At 49.1% G+C, this 20,527-nt stretch overlaps 1 protein-coding gene across 1 annotated transcript in view; it reads right to left on the bottom strand.

Annotated features, from left to right (window-relative positions):
* Window positions 1-11,875: 11,875 nt before the first annotated feature.
* Window positions 11,876-20,527, bottom strand: part of hsd11b2 (hydroxysteroid (11-beta) dehydrogenase 2) — a gene marked incomplete at both ends in the record, with an annotated part of 43,282 nt that continues 34,630 nt past the window's right edge. The window contains 2 exons of the mRNA XM_080458655.1: window positions 11,876-12,330; window positions 12,412-12,549. Of these exons, the coding sequence (XP_080314781.1) occupies window positions 11,876-12,330; window positions 12,412-12,549 (593 nt within the window). The remainder of the gene's footprint in view (window positions 12,331-12,411; window positions 12,550-20,527) is intronic.

Below are 20,527 nucleotides of genomic sequence, written 5' to 3'. Positions count from 1 at the left end.
GAAGTTTTAAAAAGATGGAGGTTTACTGATGGAAGTTTAGACTAATGGAGTTTTAGACTGATGGAGGTTTAGACTGATGGAGGTATAGACTGATGGAGGTTTACTGAAGTAGTTTTAAAATGATGGAGGTTTACTGATGGAGGTTGGGGTTTACTGATGGAGATTTAGACTGATGGAGGTTTACTGATAAAGGTTTCGACTGATGGAGATTTACTGATGGAGGTTTATTGATGGAGGTTTCGACTGATGGAGGTTTACTGATAGAGGTTATGACTGATGGAGGTGTACTGAAGTAGTTTTAAAATGATGGAGGTTTATTGATGGAGGTTTCGACTGATGGAGGTTTACTGATAGAGGTATAGACTGATGGAGGTTTACTGAAGTAGTTTTAAAATGATGGAGGTTTACTGATGGAGGTTGGGGGTTTACTGATGGAGTTTTAAACTGATGGATGTTTATTGGCGGAGGTTTAAACTGATGGAGGTTTACTGATGGCGATTTAGACTGATGGAAGTTTAGACTGATGGAGATTTACTGATGGAGGTTTATTGATGGAGGTTTCGACTGATGGAGGTTTACTGATGAAGGTTTAGACTGATGGAAGTTTACTGATGGAAGTTTAGACTGATGGAGATTTACTGATGGAGGTTTATTGATGGAGGCTTCGACTGATGGAGGTTTACTGACAAAGTTTTAAACTAATGGAGGTTTATTGATGGAGGTGTAAACTGATGGTGGTTTAATGATGGAGATTTGGACTGATGGAGGTTTACTAATGGAGGTTTAGACTGATGGAGGTTTACCAATGGAGTTTAAACTGATGGAAGTTTACTGATGGAGATTTGTACTGAGGGAGGTTTAGACTGATGGAGGTTCAGACTGATGGAGGTTTAGACTGATGGAGTTTTAAACTGATGGTTTAGAATGATGGAGGTTTACTGATGTGATGTCATGACGTGTGATGATGTGTGATGATGTTTGATGATGATGTGTGTTGGGCTTCAGATTCCACTGAACTCCTCCAGAAGTTTCTCCCTGAGAGGAGAAACACCAGGAACAATGAACAGGCCATAAAGCAGCAGGGAGCCGGCCAGAGACTCCAGGAAGTTTCCAACCAATGAGGATGATCGAACCCGACCCGGACACCACAGGGGTCCGAAATTCAACTTGGTGAGACTCCTTTCCTACCAACTGTCTCGGCTTCTCAATCTGACCATGGAGGGAGACACACGCTCAGGATGCGCCTCAGGATGATGAAGAGAGCATCAAGTAGGAAGAAAAGAAACACCAACACCAGCCCGCTGGACGAGCAGGACCCAGTTGGGACTACTTTTTCCTCTATTTTTCCTTTTTGGGGATTCTGGAGACTCAGGCCAGCGTCTCCTCTCCTCCTTCAGCTGCCTGGCTGTCCACTCCTGCAGCTGAAGCCAGGACGCTGAATTCAGATCCGGTAACAACCAGTTACCACAGCCTCACAGAACCAACAGCACCACAGATGGTGCTGTCCAAACCACGGACGGTGAGAGCTTTTGTCTGGGCTGATGATTTGATTAGCGTGAAGCTAACATGCAATGTGTTTCAGTGTGCCTCTGAGAAGGCCGCAGCGGCTCATGTGTTTGTGTATGCGCGTTCACGCGCACCAACCAGGTCCGGGACTCGGGTTTTCCACCTCAGAACCAGAGGTCCAAGTGAGCTCCAGGCCCACTGGGAGCTCTGTGTGGAGGAACCAGGGTTCAGAACCGAGCGTTGACAGAATTCTCTGTCTTTCTCTTGTCTTCCCCCTCTCTCATTTCCCCCCTCCTTCTACTAACCCGGATCTGCCCGGCAGCCATGCGCCCCCCCTTACCTGATCAGATAAGCTCACAGACACACACAGCTACATGTAACAACCAACTGTTATCTGTTGCAAGAACACATCTGCCTCCATCACCAGAGTTCTAACTGCATGTCCCAACATCCACTTAGAACCCTGGCGCTCAGAACCGGGCCAACGGAACCGCCCGTTCGTTACGCCCTCGGTTGACTGCCCCGCTCCGAGACCGCCCTCGTGCATGCGCGCTCGACGGACGTCTTGTTTATCTGGCCGCTAAGCAACCGCCGCGTCCCCAGAAAGAGCGAGTCAAACGCCCCTAGTGGTCGTCACGGTCACCACACTGACCCGCCAACGTTTGTCTCCAAACGTGGTGGACGTTCAAGGTCATTACACTCCAGAACACACACACACACACACACACACACACACACACACACACACACACACACACACACACACACACACACACACACACACACACACACACACACACACACACACACACACACACACACACACACACACACACACACTCTTTGTACATAGTGTTGCTGTTTAATAGAGTAGATCTCTGTGTTAGATGTCGTTTGCTATTTGAATGTGTTGATTTATGAGATGATTCCAGAATTATTTATGAATTAATACATTTTTATTAATAAACGCCTGTTAGCTGAATTGAACGCTTCTTGGTGATTATTGTGTATTTATTGTTGACAATTCACTGGTTTGTAACAGTCTGTGCTCGGATCTCACACCTTCCCTTTTATTTAAGATTGTTATATTTTCACACAGAAATATTAACTAACTTAAATAAACTTTTACAAACGAGACTGATATTTTGGTATTAGCTATTTCCAGTTTATCTGGTGGTGCCCCGATTTATTATTAATACATAAATAACAAATTCATGCAAATTAATAATGTTTTTTTTATTAATAAATTATTTTTGATAATTTATTCTTTTTTTTGAAAGTAATTACTCAATTACTTCAGGAGTTGTTAATGAGTAAATGACCGTTTGCTTCCATTAATAATTTCAATTTTTCATAAATTACTTCCAGTGATTTATTACGTTCAGTAATCCATTACTTACAGTAATTTAAGGCTAATAACCAACCATAAATCCCAACATGTGTGATGATGTGTCATGATGACGTGTGATGATGTGTGAAAATGACACGCGATGATGTGTGATGAGTAATGATGAGTGATGACTCGTGATGATGTGTGATGACGATGGTAGATGATGTGTGATGACTCGTGATGATGTGTGATGATGTTTGATGATGACGTGGGATCATGTTTGATGATGTGTGATGATGATGGCGTGTGATGATGACATATGATGATGTTTGATGATGACGTGTGAAGACGTGGGATGATGACATGTGATGACCTGTGATGATGACATGCGATGATCTGTGATGATAATGACATGTGATGATGACATGTGATGATGTCATCAGAGACGAGATGTTTAGCCGCACCTCATCTTTTAACCGCTGGCTGTCAGGGTGGTGTCCCAGTAACTCGGTAGGCTTCATTAATAACTGGAAGTCCTTCTGGGACAAGCCTGGTCTCATCAGGAGGGACGGCATCCATCCCACGTTGGATGGAGCGTACCTCTTATCTAGAAACAGAGTTAAAAGCTTAGCTCCTCCATCCTGACGTAGCAGAGTGGGGACCAGGCAACAGAGTGGCAGTCCTACACGCCTCTCTGAGTTTCCCTCTGGGCAGTCACCAACCATAGCTAACTTAGTTAAACATCCCATAGAGACTGTGTCTATCCCTCGGACCACCACAAGTATAAAACTATCTAAACCTAGGAAAACTACTTCTAATGACTACAAAAACTTCATCCGTATCAAGTGTGAAACTAGACAAAATCAAGACAAACAAATGAGATGTGGTTTCCTAAACATGAGATCTTTATCATCCAAAGCTCTTCTAGTCAATGATCTGATAAGTGAACACAACATTGATCTCTTTGGATGAACAGAAACCTGCTACGTAAAGATGAGTATGTTAGTCTAAATGAAGCCTCCCCTCCAAGTCATACTAACACTCAAATAGCTGGTGGAGGTGGTGGAGGAGGGTGGAGGCAGCCATCTAGAACTCTCACTTACTAATTAACATGAACCCAAAACCCAACTTTAGTTCTTTTGAGAGTCTGAGCATGACCATGCCACACCCGTCAAATAAAATAGTAAATTCTGTAGAATCTGTAATCATTTCTCGTCCTCCTGGACCTTCTTCAACTTTTCTAACTGAATTCTCTGAATTGTTGTCAGATGTAGCCCTGACTAAAGATAAGGTTATCATGGTAGGAGACTTCAATGTTCATGTTGACCTAGAAAATGATAGTTTCAGTGCAGCTTTAGATCTACACTTGACTCTCTAGGTTTCTCTCAGGTAGTAGACGGGCCTACCCAGAAACATCTCCACACCCTAGACCTTATTCTAACTTATGGTTTGAATATAGAGCATCTGACCATCTCTCCTCACTATGATTTCCTGTCAGATCACTTCTTAATAACCTTTGACTTTTGTTAGAGTAATTTTATATATAGTTGCCATATCCGTGCTTAATTATATTCATGTTCAAGTTCAGTTATATTCCTTGTGTTCTTTCTTATGCAGCGCCTCTGAGGCGCAGGTCAACCTGACCAAGCTGATAAGCAGGATGAGCCATGTTGTCCACACAGCTGCCTTCTCGAGGTCCCATGCGCAGGGGATGTCCTTTGATTGTACTCATAGTTGATAAAACTGTTAAAGCTCACAGAATGTTTGTTTCTATGATATGTATCCTGTAAACCCTCCCCTTTGTTGAATGGAATAAAAACGCAGGAGAAATGGCCTGGGAGCAGAGTGGATAGGAGGTGTATTTGGGCACACTCCTAGCCATTTCTCCTCGAGTAATCAAAAGCTCATTCTTGTTGTCTTCTTCTTTCTTGCAGATTTAATAAATGTCCGTAGCCTAAACCTGACAACTTTGTTCTAAATAGTTCTAACCCTCCGGTTAAAGCCGTGTTAACCAGGTCTCTCTCTGATAACATAGTAACTAAATTCAAGGAAAGAATTCCCTCTGCTATAGAATCAGTAGTGGATCTTCCTGACCCGTATACTGTTGCTAGCTCAGACATTGAACACCTAACAAACAGTCTGACAGATATGCTAAAAACAACGCTAGACGACATAGCTCCTCAAAAAATGAAACTGAAAAAACAGGAAAAGTCCTCCCCATGGTTTAACTCATCAACCCGCCAGCTTAAACAACGCTCCCGTAGATTAGAAAGAACTTGGCGTTCAACAAAAACAGAGCTAGATTATATAGCCTGGAAGGATAGCTTCAAAACTTATAAGAAAGCTCTGAGTAGAAGTAGAACTAATTACTACTCATCCTTAATAGAGGAAAACAAAAACAAGCCTCGCTTTCTTTTCAGTACTGTAGCCAAACTGACCAAGAACCAAAATAGCGTTGAGCCCACCATTCCTATCAATATATGTAGTGAGGACTTCATGAAGTTCTTTCAAAATAAAATGACAAGGCTTAGGGATAACATCCATCAAACCCTACCGTCCGTTAGCCCCATAACAGAGGAACTGGTTAAACCTAACAGTCATCTGGAATGCTTTCAGCAAATACAACTAGTCCAACTAAACTCCCTTATTTCTTCTGCTAAACCAACTACTAGCCTGTTGGACCCAATTCCTACTAGAATTCTGAAAGAGGCACTGCCACTAATCAATAATTCTATACTGGCAATTATTAACCAGTCTCTAACAATAGGCTATGTGCCCCAATCCTTTAAACTAGCAGTTATTAAACCTCTCATTAAGAAGCCAAACTTAGACACAAGCCTTCTCTCAAACTACAGGCCCATCTCCAACCTTCCTTTCCTGTCAAAGGTTCTGGAGCAAGTAGTGGCTAAACAACTCCAGGATTATCTGCAGGAGAATAATCTGTTAGAGGACCTTCAGTCCAGCTTCAGAATGAACCACAGTACAGAGACTGCTCTGCTAAAAGTTACTAATGACCTTCTAATGGCCTCAGATAGAGCTCTTCTATCTACTTTACTTCTTCTGGACCTTAGTACTGCATTTGATACTGTCCATCATAATATACTCTTAAGGAGATTAGAAGATGCCGTCGGCATTAAAAACTTAGCCTTAAACTGGTTTAAATCTAGAATAGAATTCAACATCCTTCTGATCACATCTAAAACTCTTCATCACCAGGCTCCGTCCTATATGGAGAAACTTCTAGAAGGGTCTCACCCTCCACGAGCCCTTGGCTCTGAGGATGCAGGACTGTTGGTAATCCCTAAAGTCCTTCAAAGTAAAAGAGGAGGCAGGAGTTTCAGCCATATGGCTCCTTTACTCTGGAATCAACTAGCAGCCTCGGTCCGAAGGGCCCACACCATTAGTTTATTTAAGAGGAGACTAAAAAGCTTCCTCTTTGATAGAGCTTCTCATTAGGAATAAAATAGGAGCACTAAGTTGAGCTGCTCTAGGCCTAGACTGCTGAGGGGATTTCCTCTCTCCCGTTAAAGGGAGGAACTCTACATTTGGAGCTTCTGTTTCTTGTCTTTCTTTCTTTCTCTCTGTGTAACAACATTACTGGAGCCACCAGATCCTGACAGGAGGGGAGCAGGATCCAGGGGATCAGACCCAAGACTCCCAGAGTGGAGTTACCACGGTCCTACTACCCGACCTACCCACAGCACCGGGACCCCCCCACAGCACCGGGACCCCCCCACAGCACCGAGACCCCCCCACAGCACCGGGACCCCACCACAGCACCGGGACCCCCCCACAGCACCGAGACCCCACCACAGCACCGGGACCCCCCCCACAGCACCGGGACCCCCCCACAGCACCGAGACCCCACCGCAACGGCACGGCCCTTAAACTCCAGACTGAGATTGGTTCATCATCAGACCAACGCTCATCATAGACTTTTCTTAGTATTTGTACTTCTCTGGCCTGTCTGCCTCTCTCTCTCCCATTCCTCTCTCTCTCTCCCTCTTCTATTCCTCTCTCTCCCATTCCTCTCTCTCTCTCTCTCTCTCTTCTATTCCTCTCTCTCCCATTCCTCTCTCTCTCTCCCTCTTCTATTCCTCTCTCCCTCTCCCTCTTCTATTCCTCTCTCTCTCCCTTCTATTCCTCTCTCTCTCCCTCTTCTATTCCTCTCTCTCTCCCTATCTTCTATTCCTCTCTCTCTCCCTCTTCTATTCCTCTCTCTCTCTCTTCTATTCCTCTCTCTCCCTCTTCTATTCCTCTCTCTCTCCCTCTTCTATTCCTCTCTCTCTCCCTTCTATTCCCCTCTCTCTCCCTCTTCTATTCCTCTCTCTCTCCCTTCTATTCCTCTCTCTCTCCCTCTTCTATTCCTCTCTCTCTCCCTCTTCTATTCCTCTCTCTCTCTCTCTCTCTTCTATTCCTCTCTCTCCCTCTTCTATTCCTCTCTCTCTCCCTCTTCTATTCCTCTCTCTCTCCCTCTTCTATTCCTCTCTCTCCCCCTCTTCTATTCCTCTCTCTCTCCCTCTTCTATTCCTCTCTCTCTCTCTCTCTCTCTCTCTCTTCTATTCCTCTCTCTCCCTCTTCTATTCCTCTCTCTCTCCCTCTTCTATTCCTCTCTCTCTCCCTCTTCTATTCCTCTCTCTCCCTCTTCTATTCCTCTCTCTCTCTTCTATTCCTCTCTCTCTCCCTCTTCTATTCCTCTCTCTCTCTCCCTCTTCTATTCCTCTCTCTCTCCCTCTTCTATTCCTCTCTCTCCCTCTTCTATTCCCCTCTCTCTCTCTCTCTCTCTCTTCTATTCCTCTCTCTCCCATTCCTCTCTCTCTCTCCCTCTTCTATTCCTCTCTCTCCCATTCCTCTCTCTCTCTCCCTCTTCTATTCCTCTCTCTCCCATTCCTCTCTCTCTCTCCCTCTTCTATTCCTCTCTCTCTCCCTCTTCTATTCCTCTCTCCCTCTCCCTCTTCTATTCCTCTCTCTCCCTCTTCTATTCCTCTCTCTCTCTCTCTCTTCTATTCCTCTCTCTCCCATTCCTCTCTCTCTCTCCCTCTTCTATTCCTCTCTCTCCCTCTTCTATTCCTCTCTCTCTCCCTCTTCTATTCCTCTCTCCCTCTTCTATTCCTCTCTCTCTCCCTTCTATTCCTCTCTCTCTCCCTCTTCTATTCCTCTCTCGCTCCCTCTTCTATTCCTCTCTCTCTCCCTTCTATTCCTCTCTCTCTCCCTCTTCTATTCCTCTCTCCCTCTTCTATTCCTCTCTCTCTCCCTTCTATTCCTCTCTCTCTCCCTCTTCTATTCCTCTCTCTCTCTCTTCTATTCCTCTCTCTCCCTCTTCTATTCCTCTCTCTCTCCCTCTTCTATTCCTCTCTCTCTCCCTCTTCTATTCCTCTCTCTCTCTCTTCTATTCCTCTCTCTCCCTCTTCTATTCCTCTCTCTCTCCCTCTTCTATTCCTCTCTCTCTCCCTCTTCTATTCCTCTCTCTCCCTGTCCTATCCCATGTACTTCTCCCCCCAACCGGTCAAGGCGGATGCCCCCCCCCCCCCCCCCCCTTCCAGAGTCTAGGCTCCGCCCCCTTTCTTCCTGAAGAGGGACTTCTTATGAACTGTTCTTCCTGAGAGGGAGTTCTTCCTGGTTTCCTCTGTTGCTTGTTCCATCTGCTGCTCTGGAAGGTTTAGTTGGGTTCTGTTGTTCTCTATCATTGTAAGAGGTTCTGGAAGGTTTAGTTGGGTTCTGTTGTTCTCTATCATTGTAAGAGGTTCTGGAAGGTTTAGTTGGGTTCTGTTGTTCTCTATCATTGTAAGAGGTTCTGGAATGTTTAGTTGGGTTCTGTTGTTCTCTATCATTGTAAGAGGTTCTGGAAGGTTTAGTTGGGTTCTGTTGTTCTCTATCATTGTAAGAGGTTCTGAGATGTTTGTTGATGTGATTTAGAGCTTTACAAATAAAACTGAATTGAATTTAATTGAATGTGTGATGATGACATGTGATGATGATGTGTGATGATGATGATGTGTGATGATGATGTGTGATGATGATGTGTGATGATGATGTGTGATGATGATGATGTGTGATGATGATGTGTGATGATGATGTGTGATGTCTGGGTTCATTCTGTAGTTTTGTTTTTTCTTTATCTAAATTTAATCCGGACACATTCTGTACTTTTTTCATCTGGGTTTAATCTGGGTTCATTCTGTAGTTTTTTAACCTGAGTTTAATCTGGATTTGTTTAGTAATTTTATTTTAATCTGAGTTCAATCTGAATTAATTCTGTATTTTTTTCATGAGTTTAATCTGGGTTAATTCTGTGTTGTTTTTTTTTGTTTTGTTGATTCTGTAGTTTAATCTGAGTTCAGTTTGTAGTTTAATTTGAGTTCAATCTAGTTTGATCCGAGTTTAATCACTGTTCATTCTGTATTTTAAATTGAGTTTAATTTGGGTTCAGTCTTGGTTTCTTGTGGCGTAATCTAAAGTATTACATATGTTTTCCCACTAGGTGGCAGAGTTAGAATGGCTGTGCAGCCGGTTCATTAAAGAGGCTCTGTGAAAACTACAAGCAGATGTTGTTTATTATAAAGAACCCAACACAACAATTCTGTACTTTAATCTGGGTTCATTTTGTAGTTTTTTAATCTGAGTTTAATCTGGGTTCATTCTGTAGTTTTTTAATCTGAGTTTAATCTGGGTTCATTCTGCAGTTTTGTTTTTTAATCTGGGTTTAATCTGGACTCATTCTGTAGTTTTTTTAATCTGAATTTAATCTGGATTAATTTTTTAGTTTAATCTGGGTTCATTCAATCGGTTAATCTGGGTTTAATCTGACTTGAAATAAAAGCAATTTTACCCTCCAACATGTTTCACTTTCATAGATTTCAAAAAATAGAATAAAAACAAGTGAATTCTATTTTCAAAAGGCTGTGATGAGGACAGTTTTATTGTGAAAATCAAACATGGGTTTATTTCACATAGAAAGAACATTTACATTGAAGGTAGGTAGGTACATTGCAGGTCACAGGACATGGATGCATGCAGCACTGCAGCAGCTAAACTCAATGGAGAGTAATCTGATTACTCCTCACTAGGGCTGTGGGCCTCGCTTCCTGAAAGTAATCTCATTACTTATACTGGGGCAGTGGGCCTTGTTTCCTAACAGTAATCTGATTACTCCTCACTGGGGCTGTGGGCCTTGTTTCCTGACAGTAATCTGATTACTTGTTGCCTGTCATTAGGGCAGTCAACCTTGCTTCCGGACAGTAATCTCATTACTTGTCACTTGGGCTGTGTTTTGTCCCAAACCCACTGCCCCCTGGCCACGCCCCCTCTGGAGTCCTGTACTACCAAGCTGAATTTTCCCTAAACCAGTTAACTTCAGGATTAACTCTGATTTCTCTTATCTAGGTAACTTCAGGATGAACTCAGGTTTTCTCTTATCCAGGTAACTTCAAGGATTAACTCAGGTTTTCCATACTACGACGCTGGTTCACTTCTCACCAGGATAAATCACCTGGTAACTGACGCTGAAAGTCTAACCAGGTTATGTTCTGGATGAGGTCAGAGCTCCGCCTCCTGACCAATCACAGCTCTTGGGAAATGCCCCGCCCATTCTTAAATGATGGTGATTGGTGGGCGGGTTCAGCTCTGAGCTGCAGCAGAGAGGAGATGATAAATTAATCCAGAACAATCTTCTTGACATAATAAAATAAATCCTGGTCTCTGAGGCTCTGAAGGAGGTTCTGGTTCTGGTTCTTGTTCCAGGTCTGTTTGGCTCCACGAGGGTTGATCTGGAATAATGATCTTAATAATAAAGCTGATGCTGACAGAACCATGAATTAATGGAAGCAGAACTTCTCCTGTCGTCACGGTGATGAATTAATATTCCAACAGGAAACACACTCACACTCCGCCTCAGAACCTCCTCCTCAGAACCTCCGCCTCAGAACCTCCTCCTCAGAACCTCCGCCTCAGAACCTTCTCCTCAGAACCTCCGCCTCAGAACCTCCTCCTCAGAACCTCCGCCTCAGAACCTCCTCCTCAGAACCTCCGCCTCAGAACCAGTGGAGGTAAAAAGTAAAAGAAGAGCAGTGAGGAAGCTCTGCCTGGAACCGTTCTGCTGGAATAAAGTGAAAGTGACTCCGGTTCTATTGTCCCATGAATTAATCTGCTCTAATCTCACCAAGTCAGCATTAACAAGTCAGGAAGGTTCTGGTTCTGGCTGCAGCAGCAGTGTTGCTCTGAGCTGCTGGATGGATTTGAATTCTTCATAATCTCAGAGATTAACTGCTTCTCTATGGTAGAGTCAGCTGCTCTGCAGGGTTTCTCCCTCTGTGATTGGTCACACGCTGCAAGCTCCGCCCCTTTCATGTGACCGCTCACACCTGGTCTGTGTTGAACCAGAGAGTTGAGAACCTGCTTGGTAGGAACGGTGATCAGGATCGTGTACATCTGGATCAGTTAACCAGGAACCAGAGAACCTGGTATGTTGATCAGGTTCCCAGTACAGGCCTCTGGAGCACCTTGCTCCCCAGCCCCGCCCCCGTGCTGGAGTGCTGGAACACCTTGCTTCCCAAGCCCCGCCCCCTGGCCCCGCCCCCCTGCTGGAGTGCTGGAGCACCCTGCTTCCCAGCCCCGCCCCCTGCCCCCCCCCCCCTGCTGGAGTGCTGGAGCACCCTGCTTCCCAGCCCCGCCCCATGCCCCCCCCTGCTGGAGTGCTGGAGCACCTTGCTTCCCAGCCCCGCCCCCTGGCCCCGCCCCCCTGCTGGAGTGCTGGAGCACCCTGCTTCCCAGCCCCGCCCCATGCCCCCCCCCCCTGCTGGAGTGCTGGAGCACCTTGCTTCCCAGCCCCGCCCCCTGGCCCCGCCCCCCTGCTGGAGTGCTGGAGCACCCTGCTTCCCAGCCCCGCCCCCCTGCTGGAGTGCTGGAGCAACCTGCTTCCCAGCCCCGCCCCCTGGCCCCGCCCCCTGGCCCCGCCCCCCTGATGGAGTGCTGGAGCACCCTGCTTCCCAGCCCCGCCCCGCCCCTGGCCCCGCCCCCCTTGAAGGGCAGTGGGATATGGAGCTACTGCAGCTTCTGGATGTTGTTGTTGTTGTTGTTGTTGTTGTTGTTGTTGTTGTTGTTGTTGTGCAGGCTCAGGTCCAGGTCTGAGTCTAGGTCCAGGTCCGGGTCGGAACTGGATGGCGCCCGCAGCGCTCGCGGCTTCAGAGTCTTCCTCATGAACAGTTTCTTCAGGAAGTGGCTGCTGACCTGTAGTGGACAGTAGCTGTGGATGAAGTACATGAGGCCGACCCCGGGACCGGCATAGTAGTGTGTCCGCGGCCGCGGAACCAGCAGGGCTGCCACGATGGCGTCCACCACGGGGCTGAGGTCGGGGTTGGCCCGGGTGACGTAGCTGTGGAACAGGTCCTTGGTCTCCGTCACGTAGTCCTCGCCGTAGTCCTCCAGCAGCGCCGGCGGCAGGCCCTGCAGCAGCTCCTTGTGCTGCCGCTCCCAGTGCTCACGATCGCTGCAGTGACCTGTGGGCGGTGCTGCAGCGTTACCATGGTAATTAGCAGCGGGAGGCTGCATGCTATAGGGTCAAAGGGCAGGGACGTTACCTGTCCTGTAGGAGGAGGGCAGCACGGTGGACACCTGGACCCCCCAGGGCTCTAGCTCATGTCTCAGTGTGTCGGTCAGCAGGTTGAGAGCCGCTTTAGATGCTCCGTACGCAGACAGGCAGGGAAACGGCTGGTCGCCTGAAACAGTGACATCACAGTGACATCACAGTGACATCACAGTGACATCAAAGTGGCTGTTCCATAGTTTTACACAGAGGGAGAAAGTAACGAATTACATTTACTCACATGACTAATTGAGTAGCTCGTTTTTGTACTTGTATTTTTTTAAGTCGTTTTAGAATTCTGTACTTGTACTTTTACTCAGGTATGTTTTAATGAAAGTATCCTGACAGAGTACATTTTGACAATAAATTAAATTAAAAATACTGTGTTCCAGAAATACATTTGAGGCAAGCATTGTGAAAGAGCAATGCTTGAGAACAAGCACCTGATAGAGACAGAAGCTTTTATTTTGACACACACAAACAGGAATTCCGAGGCAGGGTGAAATTAAACACAGAGGGAGGGAGGGAGGAGATGGATGGATGGATGGAGGGAGAGAGGGAGGGAGGGAGGGAGGAGATGGATGGATGGATGGAGGGAGGGAGGGAGGGAGGGAGGAGATGGATGGATGGAGGGAGGGAGAGAGGGGATGGATGGATGGAGGGAGGGAGGGAGGGAGGAGATGGATGGATGGATGGAGGGAGGGAGGGAGGGAGGGAGGAGATGGATGGATGGAGGGAGGGAGGGAGGAGATGGATGGATGGATGGAGGGAGGGAGGGAGGGAGGGAGGAGATGGATGGATGGATGGAGGGAGAGAGGGAGGGAGGGAGGGAGGAGATGGATGGAGGGAGGGAGGGAGGGAGGGAGGAGATGGATGGAGGGAGGGAGGGAGGGAGGGAGGGAGGGAGGGAGGAGATGGATGGAGGGAGGGAGGGAGGGAGGGAGGGAGGGAGGGAGGGAGGAGATGGATGGAGGGAGGGAGGGAGGGAGGGGATGGATGGATGGATGGAGGGAGGGAGGGAGGAGATGGATGGAGGGAGGGGGGAGGGAGGGAGGGAGGGAGGGAGGAGATGGATGGATGGATGGATGGAGGGAGGGAGGGAGGGAGGGAGGAGATGGATGGATGGAGGGAGGGAGGGAGGGAAGGAGGGAGGGAGGGAGGGAGGGGATGGATGGATGGAGGGAGGGAGGGAGGGAGGGAGGGAGGGAGGGAGGAGATGGATGGATGGAGGGAGGGAGAGAGGGAGGGAGGGAGGGAGGGAGGAGATGGATGGAGGGAGGGAGGGAGGGGATGGATGGATGGATGGAGGGAGGGAGGGAGGGATGGAGGTCGGAGATGGATGGAGGGAGGGAGGGAGGGGATGGATGGATGGATGGAGGGAGAGAGGGAGGGAGGAGATGGATGGTTAGGAGGGAGGGAGGGAGGGAGGGAGGAGATGGATGGAGGGAGGGAGGGAGGGAGGGAGGAGATGGATGGAGGGAGGGAGGGAGGGAGGGAGGGAGGGAGGGAGGAGATGGATGGATGGAGGGAGGGAGGGAGGGAGGGAGGGAGGGAGGAGATGGATGGAGGGAGGGAGGGAAGGAGGGAGGAGATGGATGGATGGATGGAGGGAGGGAGGAGATGGATGGAGGGAGGGAGGGAGGGAGGGAGGGAGGGAGGGAGGTGATGGATGGATGGAGGGAGGGAGGGAGGAGATGGATGGAGGGAGGGAGGGAGGGAGGGAGGGAAGTGATGGATGGATGGAGGGAGGGAGGGAGGGAGGAGATGGATGGATGGATGGATGGAGGGAGGGATGGAGGAGATGGAGGGAGGGAAGGAGGGAGGGAGGAGATGGATGGATGGATGGAGGGAGGGAGGGAGGAGATGGATGGATGGAGGGAGGGAGGGAGGGAGGGAGGGAGGGAGGAGATGGATGGATGGATGGAGGGAGGGAGGAGATGGATGGATGGAGGGAGGGAGGGAGGGAGGGAGGGAGGAGATGGATGGATGGAGGGAGGGAGGGAGGAGATGGATGGAGGGAGGGAGGGGATGGATGGATGGATGGAGGGAGGGAGGGAGGAGATGGATGGAGGGAGGGAGGGAGGGAGGGAGGGAGGAGATGGATGGAGGGAGGGAGGGAGGAGATGGATGGATGGAGGGAGGGAGGGAGGGAGGGAGGGAGGAGATGGATGGAGGGAGGGAGGGAGGGAGGAGATGGATGGAGGGAGGGAGGGAGGAGATGGATGGAGGGAGAGAGGGAGGAGATGGATGGATGGAGGGAGGGAGGGAGGGAGGGAGGGAGGAGATGGATGGAGGGAGGGATGGAGGGAGGGAGGGAGGAGATGGATGGAGGGAGGGATGGAGGGAGGGAGGGAGGGAGGGATGGAGGGAGGGAGGGAGGGAGGGAGGAGATGGATGGAGGGAGGGAGGGAGGGAGGGAGGAGATGGATGGAGGGAGGGAGGGAGGAGATGGATGGAGGGAGGGAGGGAGGAGATGGATGGAGGGAGAGAGGGAGGAGATGGATGGATGGAGGGAGGGAGGGAGGGAGGGAGGGAGGGAGGGAGGGAGGAGATGGATGGAGGGAGGGATGGAGGGAGGGAGGGAGGAGATGGAGGGAGGGAGGGAGGGAGGGAGGGATGGAGGGAGGGAGGGAGGGAGGGAGGAGATGGATGGATGTTCCTTTCATTAAGAACTAGTACTTTCAGGTCCTGAGGAGAGAGGGTTCTCCTGCTGTCAAAAAGTAACTATGGAAGTTTTACGCTGAGTACATTTTATATGAGCTATTTTTTGCTTTTACTTGAGTAAATTTTTAAACAGGTACTTTTACTTGTACATGAGTAAAATGTGATCAAAGTAAATGTATGTTTACTTGAGTAGAATATTATAGTACACCGCACAGAGAAATAAAGACATTGTCCCCCTAGATTTGAATCATCTTCTCTCTCTGTCAATCAGCTGAAGATTTCCTGGGACCAGGATGGTTTTGCTTTGAATGTCGTCTGTTTTGTCTGTAATTCTAGCAGGACTAAACATTTTAGTATTTTCCATTCTGAAAGTAATCAATGTATGTGATCCGTATATCCTGCTCCATTAATGATCCTGATTGCTCTGTTTGTAGAGTTACTGATGTATGTGTTGGAGTTGTGTAGGGATTGGCCCAGACCTCTGCGCAGTATGTTAGATAAGGTAAGACTATGGAACACAACAGTCTGCGGAAGGATTTATGAGCCAGAACCTGTTTTGTCTTATTCAATATTGTGATCCATCCCAGAATTTGGTTTGTAGACGTGTCATGCCCCACTCCTCAGTGGCCTCATAGGGGCGCTGTTGTCCAGCGTTCAGCTTTCCCTCCCCTAGTTCTCCTCCCCTTGTTGTGTTCCAGGCAGACGTGTTGGACTGTGTTTGCAGAAGTGGAGACGCTGGGGGCCTTTTTCATCCGACTCGGTTCAGCTGCTCCGACCGGGAGAAGCTCGTTTCTCCTGCTGATCTTCTGCACTTCTCAGGCCCTGTTTCCACGACAACGTTTCACCTGACAACACCTGATCTGCTAAAAAAAGTGGTGGCGTTTCCACTGCAGCAGCGGACACAGAGACAACGATGTAGTTAGTCTGCCGAGCCACAGGAGGGCGCTGTTGCTTGATTTTGTAATGAAACTACACAGACGTGTGCAGAGAACAAAACACTATAGAGGTGAAGAAAATGTAGAGAACCTGACATCCTAGTGGACTGATGAGGAACCGGATTCTATCAGGGAGAGTCTCAACTATTAAACTACTGATCTGGAGGAGAAAACTAGAATATGGACCGCGGGTCGTACCACTACGGGTCGTACCACTACGGGTCGTACCACTACGGGTCGTACCACTACGGGTCGTACCACTACGGGTCGTACCACCACGGGTCGTACCACTACGGGTCGTACCACCACGGGTCGTACCACCACGGGTCGTACCACTACGGGTCGTACCACTACGGGTCGTACCACTACGGGTCGAACCACTACGGGTCGAACCACTACGCGGCCGCCCTGTTTGTTTACAACTGGATGAGCAGGAGGGGGGGGGAGATGAGCAGTAACAGGCTCTGTAGCCTCCATCAGTCTCTGCAGGAGGGATTTGCACCATGAAAGAATCTTTCCACCTTGAGAGCCGGATTAAAATCTTCAGGATACAGTGGATCAGAACACTGGTGTCGTGGAAACGGACCCCCCAGAAGTGAAGAAGGTTTTGCGGATACACTGGAATTGGTTGTGGTGTAAACGGGGCCTGAATCAGGAGCCTGACACCACTCTGCTCTGGATCTTAGCACTCTAACAGTCTGTGTGGTGACGAGGGTTCCTCTCAGCTTTAACTAACTCCACTAACTCCACTAACTCCACTAACTCTGCTCTCTTTTCTCCAGAACCGACGTGTCCCTGTTCCCTGAATCCAGCCTCACTAGCATCTCCTGCTGCCCCACCACTCAGTCTGGGCCGTCTGGCCCCGGGGCCCCGGTGAGCGACCCGTTCTGGGAGGATTCACTCGACTCTGCAAAGCCGCTACTAGAATCCCTCTCAAATGAGAACTTGGCTGGTGGAGGACCAGCTGGGACCCCTCAGACCCCGGATCAAAGTTAAGACTTTCATTTTGAGTTCAGTTCCTGTTCAACTCATTTACTTTAATAAACTCAGTAACAGAACCCAAAGCTGAGGTTCCATATGGAGCTTTTCTGGACCCTCAAAGATGCTTTACGTTGCATTATTCATTCCCTCCACTGGATGGTGGTAGACTGTCTGTAGCCACAGCTGCTCTGGAGCAGACTGACGGAGGAGAGGCTGCTAATCTGCACCATCAGCCCTCTGACCACCACCAACCACTCACTCTCTGACCACCACCAACCACTCACTCTCTCACTCTCTCACCCTCTGACCACCACCAACCACTCACTCTCTGACCACCACCAACCACTCACTCTCTCACTCTCTCACCCTCTGACCACCACCAACCACTCAATCTCTCACTCTCTCACCCTCTGACCACCACCAACCACTCACTCTCTCACCCTCTGACCACCACCAACCACTCACTCTCTCACTCTCTCACCCTCTGACCACCACCAACCACTCACTCTCTCACCCTCTGACCACCACCAACCACTCACTCTCTCACCCTCTCACCCTCTGACCACCACCAACCACTCACTCGCTCACTCTCTCACCCTCTGACCACCACCAACCACTCACTCTCTCACCCTCTGACCACCACCAACCACTCACTCTCTCACTCGCTCACCCTCTGACCACCACCAACCACTCACTCTCTCACCCTCTGACCACCACCAACCACTCACTCTCTCACTCTCTCACCCTCTGACCACCACCAACCACTCACTCTCTCACTACATTCAGACAGGCAGTTTGGGATCAGTGTCTTGCCCAAAGACACTACGGCATGTAGGCCGGTGGAGATGGGAATCGAACCTGTAACAGCCAGTCCAGCACCTCCTCCTCCTCGTTAGGTCAATAAATACAGCACCTCCTCATTAGGTCAATGACTACTTAGTCAGTCAAGCACCTCCTTGTTAGGTCAATAAGTGAAGCACCTCCTCGTTATGTCAATGACTCCTTAGTCAGTCCAGAACCTCCTCTTTAGGTCAATGACTCCTCAGCCAGTACAGCACCTCCTCGTTAGGTCAATAAATACAGCACCTCCTCATTAGGTCAAGAAGTGAAGCACCTCCTCGTTAGGTCAATGACTCCTCAGCCAGTACAGCATCTCCTCGTTAGGTCAATAAATACAGCACCTCCTCGTTAGGTCAATGACTCCTCAGCCAGTCCAGAACCTCCCCGTTAAGTCAATAAATACAGCACCTCCTCGTTAGGTCAATGACTCCTCAGCCAATCCAGCACCTCCTCGTTAGATCAATAAGTACAGCACCTCCTCATTAGGTCAATGATTCCTTAGTCAGTCCAGCACCTCCTCGTTAGAGCAATAAATACAGCACCTCCTCATTAGGTCAGTGACTCCTTAGTCAGTCCAGCACCTCCTTGTTAGGTCAATAAGTAAAGCACCTCCTCGATAGGTCAATGACTCCTCAGCCAGTCCAGCACCTCCTTGTTAGGTCAATGACTCCTCAGCCAATCCAGCACCTCCTCGTTAGATCAATAAATACAGCACCTCCTCGTTAGGTCAATGACTCCTCAGCAAGCCCAGCACCTCCTCATTAGGTCAATGACTCCTCAGCCAGTCCAGCACCTCCTCGTTAGGTCGATGACTCCTCAGCCAGTCCAACACCTCCTCGTTAGGTCAATGAATCCTCAGCCAGTACAGCACCTCCTCATTAGGTCAATGACTCCTCAGCCAGCCCAGCACCTCCTCATTAGGTCAATGACTCCTCAGCCAGTCCAGCACCTCCTTGTTAGGTCAATGACTCCTCAGCCAATCCAGCACCTCCGCGTTCGGTCAATAAGTAAAGCACCTCCTCGTTAGGTCAATGACTCCTCAGCCAATCCATCACCTCCTCGTTAGATCAATAAATACAGCACCTCCTCAGCTGGTCCAGCACCTCCTCATTAGGTCAATGACTCCTCAGCCAGTCCAGCACCTCCGCGTTCGGTCAATAAGTAAAGCACCTCCTCGTTAGGTCAATGGCTCCATAGCCAGTCCAGCACCTCCTCGTTAGGTCAATAAATACAGCACCTCCTCAGCTGGTCCAGCACCTCCTCGTTAGGTCAATGACTTGTAGGCCAGTCCAGCACCTCCTCGTTAGGTCAATAAATACAGCACCTCCTCAGCCAGTCCAGCACGTCCTCGTTAGGTCAATAAGTAAAGCACCTCCTCGTTAGGTCAATGACTCCTTAGCCAGCCCAGCACCTCCTCGTTAGGTCAATGACTCCTCAGCCAATCCAGCACCTCCTCGTTAGGTCAATGACTCCTCAGCCAGTCCAGCACCTCCTTGTTAGGTCAATGACTCCTCAGCCAATCCAGCACCTCCTCGTTAGATCAATAAATAAAGCACCTCCTCGTTAGGTCAATGACTCCTCAGCCAGCCCAGCACCTCCTCTTTAGGTCAATGACTCCTCAGCCAGTACAGCACCTCCTCATTAGGTCAATGACTCCTCAGCCAGCCCAGCACCTCCTCATTAGGTCAATAAGTAAAGCACCTCCTCGTTAGGTCAATAAATACAGCACCTCCTCAGCTGGTCCAGCACCTCCTCGTTAGGTCAATGACTCCTTAGCCAGTCCAGCACCTCCTCGTTAGGTCAATGACTCCTCAGCCAGCCCAGCACCTCCTCTTTAGGTCAATGACTCCTCAGCCAGTACAGCACCTCCTCATTAGGTCAATGACTCCTCAGCCAGTCCAGCACCTCCGCGTTCGGTCAATAAGTAAAGCACCTCCTCGTTAGGTCAATAAATACAGCACCTCCTCAGCTGGTCCAGCACCTCCTCGTTAGGTCAATGACTCCTTAGCCAGTCCAGCACCTCCTCGTTAGGTCAATGACTCGTAGGCCGGTCCAGCACCTCCTCGTTAGGTCAATAAGTAAAGCAACTCCTCGTTAGGTCAATGACTCTTCAGCCAATCCAGCACCTCCTCGTTAGATCAATAAATACAGCACCTCCTCGTTAGGTCAATGACTCCTCAGCAAGCCCAGCACCTCCTCATTAGGTCAATGACTCCTCAGCCAGTCCAGCACCTCCTCGTTAGGTCAATGACTCCTCAGCCAGTACAGCACCTCCTCATTAGGTCAATGACTCCTCAGCCAGTCCAGCACCTCCGCATTCGGTCAATAAGTAAAGCACCTCCTCGTTAGGTCAATGAATACAGCACCTCCTCAGCTGGTCCAGCACCTCCTCGTTAGGTCAATGACTCCTTAGCCAGTCCAGCACCTCCTCGTTAGGTCAATGACTCCTCAGCCAGTCCAGCACCTCCTCGTTAGGTCAATCACTCCTCAGCCAATCCAGCACCTCCTCGTAGGATCAATGAATACAGAACCTCCTCGTTAGGTCAATGACTCCTCCGCCAGTAGAGCACCTCCTCGTTAGGTCAATGACTCCTCAGCCAGTAGAGCACCTCCTCGTTAGGTCAATAAATACAGCACCTCCTCATTAGGTCAATAAATACAGCACCTCCTAGTTAGGTCAATGACTCCTCA

This window comes from Lipophrys pholis (assembly GCF_963383615.2).
Source record: "Lipophrys pholis genome assembly, chromosome: 2".
Classification (NCBI taxonomy): domain Eukaryota; kingdom Metazoa; phylum Chordata; class Actinopteri; order Blenniiformes; family Blenniidae; genus Lipophrys; species Lipophrys pholis.
The sequence above is the reverse complement of the archived record's forward strand: the minus strand, read 5'-3'. Positions and strand labels throughout refer to the sequence as shown.